This window comes from Aythya fuligula, chromosome 2 (genome assembly GCF_009819795.1).
Source record: "Aythya fuligula isolate bAytFul2 chromosome 2, bAytFul2.pri, whole genome shotgun sequence".
NCBI classification, from domain to species: Eukaryota; Metazoa; Chordata; class Aves; order Anseriformes; family Anatidae; genus Aythya; species Aythya fuligula.
In genome coordinates this window covers 110,061,906-110,072,588 of record NC_045560.1, presented here as the reverse complement: position 1 = coordinate 110,072,588, position 10,683 = coordinate 110,061,906, and the positions used below count along the sequence as shown (strand labels likewise).

Here is a 10,683-nt window from a genome sequence, read left to right as displayed (position 1 = left end):
TGCCTAAAAGCGATGCGAATCAGGCTCTGCATCTCTAACAGCGATTTTCACCTTGTTTGATATCAGGTCTGTAAGGAGCATTTCCTTTGCATTTCCAGGACGACTCGCTGTATGATGTATGGAGTGATCACAAGACCTAATGCTGTAGCTGGCGGAGCACACGGGATGTTCTCTGCGGACCGTGGTTGCTGAAATGGAGCATCTCCATTTCCAAGCGCGACCAAACCCTCCCAAACAAAGAGCTGTGGTAATGGCTGGCACAAGGCAAGGGAAAGCAAACATGAGCATGACGTGGTTACAGCATGCATTTTCCCTTTAAGTGTACGTAATTCTTATAAATATATATGTATGTGTATATGAGGAGGCATTTCTCCTCAGAAAGAGCAGCCAGGCACTGGGACGGGTTGCCCAGGGAGGTGGTCGAGTCACTGTCCCTGGGGGCGATCAATGAAAGGTTGGACGTGGTGCTTGGGGACATGGGTTAGTGGGTGACAGTGGTGGTAGGGGGTGGTTGGACCTGATGATCTTGGAGGGCTTGTCCAACCTTAATGATTCTGTGATTCTCTATTTGCTGTTTTCTACAATATACATTGCGATATATGCATATTACTTTGTTGGACCTAATGAATGTACCTGTGTCAAACAAATCATTAGCATGGTTTTGTGTAACATAGCAGAAAATTAGGCTTTCAGGTAAATGAAACTAGTGGTTGGACCAGGTGATCTTGGAGATCTTTCCCAACCTTAATGAGTCTCTGATATGTGTGTGTAGTCACCATCCCTGGAAGTCTTTAAAAGACGTTTAGATGTAGAGCTTAGGGATATGGTTTAGTGGAGGACTGTTAGTGTTAGGTCAGAGGTTGGACTCGGTGATCTTGAGGTCTCTTCCAACCTATAAATTCTGTGATTCTGTGTATATATACGTGTGTGTATGTATATATGAAAGCAGTTGTGGACAAAAAAAGGCAAAACGTAGAATGCTGCTTCTTGTTCCTCCGAACGCAGCCAGCTAGCAGGCAGCTGCCGCCCCACACCGCTTCCAGCGACCTTTACAGCAAGGCGCTGGCCATTTTAACACCTGAAGGCGCTGTGCGTGTGTGTGTGAGTGGGGAGGGGTAGGAAAGCAGCCCCGCCCCTAACCGCCCCTAACGGCCCATGCCGCGCGCGCCCCCTCCGACCGTTGAGCGGCGCGCTCACGCCTCCCCTTCCCCTCAGGGGGGGCAGCGCCGCGCATGCGCGCCGCCGGCCCGTGCTGGCCGAGCCTGCCCCCCCCGTTCAAACAGGAAGGCGGACATGTTGGCGGCCGCCGCGCCGTGAGGTGAGCCGCCTCCCCGCCCGGCACCCGCGGGGGCGCAGCGCTCCCTCCCTCTTTTTTTTTTTTTTTTTTAATTCATATTTTTATTATTTTTTTTTTCTCATTTTTTTTTTTTTTACTCCCTGCAGGCTCGTGGCTTTCTGCACCTTCCCTCTCTCGGTGGTGGTGAGGAGGGAGAGCTGCCGCCCTCGGGACGCTGGCACCGACCCGCCGCCGGCTGCTGCTGCTGCTGCTGCGGGGCGACGACGACGACAACGACGAGGAGGAGGAGGAGGAAGAGGAGGAGGAGGAAGGAGCAGCAGCAGCAGCCAGAACCGCTACGCTGGCTCTCAGGGCGCCTTCCCCGGCCGGCAGGATGCGGCTGCTGAGGCAGCGGGGCCCGAGCAGAGGAGGCAGGGAGAGGAAACCTGCGGCTGCACGGCGCTGAGGCGCCCCGGGGAGCAGGAGCAGGAGCAGGAGCTGGAGCTGGAGCTGGAGCAGCCCCCCTCGCCTCAGGGACTCACGGCTTGAAGGGAGCCCGCAGGGAGCGCGCCCCAGCCCGGCCTGGGCTGCGTGGCTTCTCTTTTGTGCCTGTTCCTCTTCTTTTTTTTTTTTTCCCTTTTCTTTTTTATTTTTAACCTTATTTTGCTCTGGGATAAAGGGGACCTTTCCAATCCCTGGAAACATGTCGACGGGGGAGAGCTTTGAGGCGCGGTTCGAAAAAATCGACGTGACTCTAAAGGACCCCAAGTCCGAGGTGAACGTGGACTGCTTGCTGGTGAGTAGGGACAGCTTGCTGGTCCCCGCAGCCGTCCGCCCCAAATTTCTTACCCTGTGGGACTGAATCTCCGGCTGCTGGCTGAGTCACTGCTCCGCTCCGCGCTGGTGTGTTGTTTACTCAGCGTTGAGCTATGGGCGCGTGAAGTTCTCTGCGAGGGAGAGTGGATTTCATGCCAAGGACGAGCTCGCCTGGTCCTGCCTCAGGCTTGTCATCCCTCTCACTTCACGCACCTTTCTCTGCTTCACCGACACCAGCGGACGCTTTGTGCAAAGCTGTAATTCCTCAGTGCCAGTCCCCTGTGCGAGCAAATGACTGTAAATAGCTTTGCTACCAATTCCCTGTCTGAAAGTGTTTACCCCTTTTAAGAGCGAAGTCCTCTCATGTTGTGGTTAAGCACTGCAGCACTGACTGCTTCCTTTTTAGCGTAGACGTTGGCAAGCACTAATGCCACGTAAAATACAGCTGAAAGATTAATACACCCTTGCAGGTGGCACAATAGTCACGGCAGAGGGGTTAAATGCATATCAAAAGAGTTGGTGTGCTGGGTGGACAATTGCCTGCTAATTGGCTCCCTACGTGATCATACCTGATGGTTCAGTGGCTCTCTGCAATGCTGTCAGTGTTGTAATTGCATCATAAGGAAGCAAAACACAACACTTCCTGACACAAAACCAATACCATTTGACAGTTGCTTGCACAAAAGTGAGTGGTACTTTAGTTCTGATTACAAAAAATACCTTGCCAAAGTGTCTGCCAAATCCAGTCAGGATTTGGGATGCAGATGGGTGCCTTGATACGCCTAGAGATATCCTTAAGTAGGAAAGTGTAATTCTTACTTTTATGCCAAACCAGTGAATTTCTTTTCTTTGTAGGAAGTGATACAAGTTCGGAAGTGTGTAGGTGGGTCCCCTTCTTCCCCGTCTATTGCTGTCACAAAGAGAACAAGTAAATTGAATTGGTGCCTAGGATGAACTCCCCTGTTATGGGGGGACTGAGGGGTGGCGATGCTTCCTAATAGTCATTTTTAATCTTCCCCTATACAGCTTTTACCAGGTAGCTCATGTAAGCCTAAAGCAGTGGAGAGGTGAAAAGAACCTCATGGAAGACTGCATAAGTGCATGACAGTGTGTACTCTGTCTAGCTTTTTACTGATTTGTGATGTTTGGAGGTGTTGACAGGTTCAAACTCCCTCCCTGGGTAAAAGCAGGGCCTCACGGATGTTGTTGCTGCTAAGGACAGCGCGCTGCATCTTCCAGTTAACTTGCTGCTTTTGATCTAGTTTACATATCTTTCATCTTTGAGCCACAGCTAATGAGAACAGATCTGATGCTTAGGGTATACTTTGTCAGTTCTGATGACTTAGGACAGCACTGTCAAATCTTCTATTACACCCGGCCTCTATAGGCAGAAGTCAAGGTTATAAAATGAATTAAGAGGCCAGAGTTTTTACATTAACCACGACTCAGTTTCCTAGTCTGTGTGTTGATGCTGGCGATACCTCGGGGGGGCCTTCCTACAGCAGTACTAATGAGCTTTCAGATATCAGGCATGCAGTTGATAGTATTTTTTAACTGTACTCCGTGATCTTTTAATCAGTTTAGGGATTTGCCCCTTTTCTGTTACTTTAGTCAGAATTTGGAGCTAAGCTGTAGTCATTTTGGGAATGAACTCATTGGGATGCTTCCTGTCATGCTTGTGTTAAGTTTTAGAACGTGTGTTTGCGTCTCAGATCTTAAGAATGTCCTTTAAAAGGAGACTTGAGAAATTTTCTGGGATTTTTGGCATACCTTTGAGTGTTCTTTTAAAGGCAGATTCTTACATTACAGCCATCAGAATTATTTTTTTGTTAGCCCTAGTTACAGGTAATGTTCTTTTACAACAAAAGTGCATATTCTAAAAAAAAAAAAAAAAAAAAAGCACGTGAACTATTAGGTTGCTTTTGTGTGTGTTTGGTCACTGTATCACTTTCTGGCTGGACTTTGATCTCTCATCAGTTCTAGGGCTCTTTTCTGCAGAATTGAAGTATGAAACCCCTTCTAAAGAGTTTAAGTATTTTATACCACTGCGTGGTAAGATTCACGCTACCGGTGTCATTCCTAGCTCAAGATATAAAGTATCTATTAAATTATCATAATCTGTATGGGTGTGTTTTAAAGGAAGAAGTGCTTAGGTATAGATGTAATTGATCTGCACCTGAAGTATCTTTTAAGATGACCCCTCCTCCTCAGGCTAAGGAAACTTGTCAGTCTCTTGGCCCAGTACAAATACAAAGGAAACAAAAACAAGTTTATACAATCAGAGTCAATAAAAATGTTTATCCGATTTTATAACATCTTTAAAATCTAAACACCCTTTTTCTTTTGAGTAAAGGCGTGAATTGGTTTTACTTTTTCACTTCTCAGCAATGGTGTTAGGTAACTCATCGGAGTTGTAACGTATGGCTCATAGAAAGCATCTATTGCACAGATGCTTTAAATTCAGCATCTGATATTCTATACATACAGGCTTAAAACGCTGGAGTTCCTTTAGTTTCAAGAAACATGCTTTTGGTTGCGAGGAGCAGTCTTAGTGATGCACTTGGTTTCTTCTAAGATAGTTCAGCTTTTTACTTCTACTCTTTAGCTTTATTTTATCTCGTTTCCACTCCTGCTGTTACATCCCTCCGTCCCTCATCAGCTTGTAGCCCCTGTAGAGTAGAAGGCAGGTATGGAATAAACTTCAAACCAGTTTTGTAACCTTTATTTTTATTTTTATTTTTTATTTTTTTGGTGAATATCATAAGCTAGCTTCTGTGTGCTAGAAGCATCCTAAATTTATATGTGAAGTAGTGTGAGAACAATAAGGAAAGACGGCTGGGGGAAGGGCAGGTGGGGAGAAGGTCTGCTAGAAAGGAAGGTGCATTACAGATTCAGGAAGGTGTGGGAGAGGAGCTGTGACAACAGAGCAAACGGAAGAGACCTAGTGAGGACTTCAATTTACATGGCGCAGGAAGGAAATTAATAAAGCTGAGGCACAGGAGGGAGAAGTGCATAAGAGAAAGGGAAAACAAACAGAGTTGTAATAAAAGCAAAGCCAGAAAACTGTAAGTTGCAACTGTTTAACTAAATTTGTTTGCATCTTTGTGACTTCTGTGGGCTTGATTTAGCATGAGGCTGGGAAACGATAGACAGGTTGCCCTTTCCGTGAGCCAAGGGGAGGCCAGAGCCTGTGTTCCTGGTGAAGTGTGTGCCGCAGCATCACGTAGTACTTCTCGCAACACGCCACGTCCTAGCGTTCTGTGCCTTGGAAAGACCTAATAAGGATTGTGAAGGCTGTGCTAGATGAGTTGTCACGCTGTAGGGTGTGTGACGGTCAGGTACTGGTGCATACCACTGGAGTGCTAAATGCAGATAAGGGCAATGTAATCATAGACTCATTAAGGTTGGAAAAGACCTTCAAGATTGTCTGGTCCAGCCATCCCCCTGCTACTAATGTCACCCACTAAACCGTGTCCCTTTTATCTTCAGCTTAGTGTTCCTTTAAAGCTGTTAAGCAGGAGAAAATAACAGTCACCGAGAATGCTTTTATGATTTTGGGATAACAACATTTTTTTCCTCGGTGTTCCTTACTAAATTCTTGGAGTTCATAGGCTTCCAGGTTTTGGAGAGTGGGGAGGGAGGGATATGATCTGTGGATGTACAGGGGCGCATCTTGACCTGAGGCAGCTTATGCATGTGATTGATTGAAAAGTAACTAGCAAAGTCTCATGAAGAAGTTTCTTGATGCTCTCTTTGCTCTGCTAACAACTCTGAAAGAGTCTTTTTATGTTTTATGTGGACACTCGAGTAATTTGGTTATTCAAATATTTTGTCAATTACTTGAGTAGTTGATTTTAAGACTTCAGATGGTGTCAGCCTTCAAAGCTGTCCTGTTTCACTTGCTCAGCAGTTTAGCTTCAAATCAGCTGGTAACAGTGAGTGCTGCTTATGACAAACTTGGTTTATCTAGTAGTAGTAAAGATGGTGGGACTATCACGTTAGCATTTGATTCACAGTGTATGGTCTTACACAAGAATTGTTAACTGAGTGATCCCTCTGCTTGTAATACTAGAGGCTGTAGGCATATAATTACTGTTTTTCCTGTAAAAAGTTTTAATCAGGAATAATAGGAAGTTGATCTTAAGACATGTTTCAGCAAGACCACTGGAGGAACAAAAAAAACACAAAAATAAAAACCTTTAATAGTTTGCTTACAAACATTTTTACTTGGAAAGAGCATTTACAATGTCCTTTCCCTGGCAACTGTGGAATATTTTTGTTTTTTGGGGGTGGCAGGAAGGAAGAGGGAAACACCTGGAATTTGTTTGCTGGACAAATTGAAAATCAACCTGTGGGTATGTAGTTCTTTGATTTTTATTTTATTTTTTTGGAAGACGATAGCTTTGGGAGCCACTTGTTGAGAACTTAATAAATATTTAGGAGCTCTAGGACCAAGTGATATTGGTAGCCTCACAGTTGGTGTTAGCAGAATTCCCTAGAATGTAATTTAACACTACATGAAAATAAAGTTGTTTTTTTTTAGGTCTCTTACCAAGGAATACTGAGATGTTTATCTCAATACGGGATGTTTATCTTAAATTTGAGAGGTTCTGAAATATGTATTTAAAACCTTCTATTTCTCCTGACCTTTAGTTGATGCAATTTATCAAAACTCCTTTGTCATCAAGAAATTGCAGCTCTAAATGGGCATGCAGGAAAGCTGAACTTCCGTCTTTGAGAACAGAAACGGAGAATGTTTGAAAACTGTTCTGCCTCTGCCTTCATTTGTTCATTGAAGCAGCAATAAAGCCAGAAGGGTGATGAGACAATACTCATAAAGCTGTAAACGCTATGCAGGCAACACCCAATTATAGCACTTTTAAAAACAAGTGCAAATAGTACTGTCATCTTCCTCAGAAGTCTGCTGAGATACACGTTCGGATAAACAGGGCTTGAACAAGAGCTGAAACATGATCTTCAGGGAAGTAAAAATGCTTTGGAGATCTTGGTGACTGCAGTGTTTAGCTGTGCTGAGACTCTTTGCTGTCTCGTAGTGTCATCTTCAGTCGGGTTTCTTCTTGAGCTTTTCAGTATGGATGGATATCCAAACAGCACCAGCTGTGGTGCAGCACCATGCTGAGGTGCATCTTGAAGGTGTTGAGGTTGCAGAAGTGGAGAGGCGATCTGGATAAGCAGCAGTTGCTCTGACTGGTTAGCTGCCTGTTCTGCTAAGGGAAAGCTGCCACAGGACCAGCACCAGCTGGTCAAAGCACAGGTCAAAGTCTATTCTGATACTCAAAATCTTGTAGTGCATGGGTTTTTGCTTACTGAAAGATTGCCACTCCCTGTCAATATTTATACAATGCTATGTCATGGGGACAGTCCTTAAAATCTTTTTGTTGTAGGCTCTAATTTAAATCCGACTGTTGGCTTCTATATTTCAGCTTTCCCTCCTTAATTTCTCCAGTGTGGTCATAGTTCTTCAGCCTATGTAAAAGAAACAGAAAAATGTGAATGTTTTCTTTGTTTTTTTTTTTTTAGTTGTGTGGTTCAAGATGGTGCAAAGACACGATTCCTGGAAACCTCTGTAGAAAACACTAGACAAACTAAGGCTTTATTTTGGATTGTGGTTTGGAACTACCTAAATGCCTGCCTAGGTTGTGTATATCTGGTCTACAGAACTCGTAATTGATCTAGAAATACAAGTGGGACAACTACTTGCTTTTCCTACAGATCTTCACGAATTGTAATATTCCTTTCAGAAACAAGGAATTAAAAAATTCTTGAATTCTAATACTCGGGCAACTATTGACGAGTAATCTTGTCCTCTTTCCCTCTTAAAAGCTGTTAAGTATTCAGTTATTGCTGCGTAGTGTTCAAATAAGTTAAATGCCAAGACATGAATATATTCAGAGAAAACTGCTATTTCCCGATAAAGTCTAGTGAAGTTAGATATCCCCACATAAACTGCATTAATTAAAAAAAAAAAAAAAAAGACTGTTTTCCCATGTAGTCACCAACTGCTACTGTTTCTCCAGCAGTTGGGTTTCTTCTTTAGCAAATAATGGCGAAAGAAAGTCTTGACTACGCAAAACAAAAGTCCCTCATGTCTGGCTTGTGCTTTCTAAAGAAGGGAAGGTCAGAAGCTTCTCTCATCATCTTGACATTTAAGGTAGGAAATTCTCACTGGTTTTAGTGTTAGGGGAAGATACGTTTTTCAGAAGATGACTGCTAGGATTTCTGTAATAGCCATGGTAGTTGCTTGAGATAGGAAAGCATGAGGGAAGAATGGATGGTCAGGGCCAATTTTGTGTTGGTCACTGTTGGATGATACTGAGTTTGTGTTTAAAGAAAATGGAGCTCTTGAGGTGAAAACCTTTTTCCTTTTTTTTCCAAATCAGTTAATTTGGAAAATGATTTTGAAGTCTGTGTTTACCACATTCGATATGTGCACAGAAGGGACCTCTGGAGGTCATCTTGTCCCTCCCCTTCTCACACAGGGCCGCCTGGGGCCACTTGCCCAGGGCTGCAACCAAATGGCTTCGGACTCTCTCCAGGGATGGAGACTCCATAATCTCTCTGGGAAGCCTGCGTTTTGCTGTTTGGCAAACATTTTTACTTCGTTGATGCTCCAGAAGAGGAGAACAAAATTCACTGAAACTAAACAGGAAAGTCACGGGTGCTCATCTTGCATTTGTTTGAATGGACGCTTCATTTTCTAAGCGGTTGAGCCTTGTTAATGCAGTCAGAAAATCTCTCTGGAGTCTGAATCTTTTTCTTCTGAAAGGTATCTCCCAAAAAAAGACTAGAAGAACCTTCCCGCATGGAGGCAACTGTAGAATTGGAGACTTTGTGCATAAGGGTGATCACCTGAGGGGGAAGCTACTGTAAACTAGTAAGCTCGTTACATTTAATTTGTGACTGCAGTTGAAAGAGCTCAGATGTAGTTCTTTTTCCTGTTGGAGAGAAAAAGGGTAAAAATAATAATAAAAAAGAAAAAGTTGCCTTGCTCTGATGTCAGATTTACGCTCCAGCAGTGCCACCTCAGTTCGTGATTGTGACCTGTTGCACTTCTGTATCTGAGTGTATGCATCACGCTGCTTCTGACAAGAGGTGAGGGAGGTTATGTAGGGCTTTCCCCTTCTTGGTAGGGGAACGTGAAGGGCTTTGATGCTAATGGGGCAGGGACCTTCCATTCCTGGGGCGTAGGCAGAAGGGGAGGAGAGGCTGAATGTGGTAGAAGCTCAAGTGCCACGTATCAGTGCAACAAGTGCCATCTTCTCGCAGTGTGGGTGTCAGTCCAGCATGCTCATTTCACGCTTGATGTCTGGAGCACATCTGACTGCAAGTCTGGAGTGATGCTGTTTTCAAAAAGGACTTTTGGAGGGAGGAAACTTCTCTGACCAGGAGATGATAGAGTAGAAGTGGATGTAGAAGATCCCACAGGGAAGAGAGGGACTGTAGGTAGGAGAAAGAGTTCATGCTGGTTACAGTTCCTCCATGCCTTTCATCACAGATGTCAGGTTGCACAGAACAACACAAGGTAGAATGTAAAGCTGATGCTGAAAACAGGTAATACTGGTGCCTTGCAACTGTGTCTCAGTTTTATATTCAAAATCTTTGCTGAAAGGGACAGTGGGATTGAGTGCACCCTCAGCAAGCTTACTGATGACACCAAGCTGAGTGATGTGGTTGACACACTGGAGGGCAGGGATGCCATCCAGAGGAAGCTGGATGGACTTTAGAGGTGAGCCAACACATCTTTGGGCTGTTATCCTCCTTAAACTCCAGTTACTACTAATTCACCTGCCAGCAAACTGGTGACGTGGTTTGGTTTGGCCCAGGGATCATTCAAACAGCTCTGAATAACCTGGTGTAAAGGGTGTAACTCGCAAGTGCATACTATCTATTCTCCTTTATGTGTACAAGGCTGAAAATGGTGCCAGCCAAGTGATAGACTTGTTAGGGTTTGAAGCTTTTGCCTTGCTGGCAACAATTATCACAGCTTTTGGAACAGGAGCTGTTGTTGCTAACACCAGCAGAGCAAAGAGAGCAACGGAAATGACGGGATGCCCATTAGGGGCGATGGAGTGAAAGTTGAACTGTTGATGCAAAGTGTCTGTGTTTTTTTTTTTTTTTTTTTTTTTAACTCCTCCCCATCAAAGTACACCGAATTTGGAGTTGGAGATGTCATTAAGAAGTGAGGCTTCCTCTGTAGAGCACAGATACACATCCTGGAAGAGCTTTTGTCTTTGACAAAAATGCTCTTGCCTGTTTTAAGCCTTGCTCAGGCCCAACAAACTTCATGCAGTTTCTGGACATAGCATAGCTCTAAAGCGTTTGGAGATGGTTTTGGCTTTTAAAATCCAAAACAGCTGCTGGAGGGATCTTCAGGTCTGGTCACACCACGATTCCAGGAAAGCTGTGAAGGCCCTCACCATATTCAGGAGAATTTGGGGGTATTTAAAGAATAGAATTGTAACATGCAGAAGCTCTTGTACCAAGGAACTTGCACGCTCAGAGGTCTTTGTTGGTTCCACTTGATGCCTAGGTTTGGAATTTGGAAAGGACTAAAACTTACTTTTGTCTCT

The 10,683-nt window shown here is 44.3% G+C and overlaps 1 protein-coding gene across 2 annotated transcripts in view; it reads left to right on the top strand.

The window, feature by feature from the left end:
• The first annotated feature begins 1,584 nt into the window (after window positions 1-1,584).
• The window catches only part of ROCK1 (Rho associated coiled-coil containing protein kinase 1), an 85,279-nt gene continuing 76,180 nt past the window's right edge, over window positions 1,585-10,683 (top strand). For both annotated transcript variants that reach the window (XM_032183323.1, XM_032183322.1), the window contains exon 1: window positions 1,585-2,072. In XM_032183323.1, coding sequence (XP_032039214.1) covers window positions 1,980-2,072 — 93 coding nt within the window. In that variant the 5' untranslated portion in view covers window positions 1,585-1,979. The remainder of the gene's footprint in view (window positions 2,073-10,683) is intronic.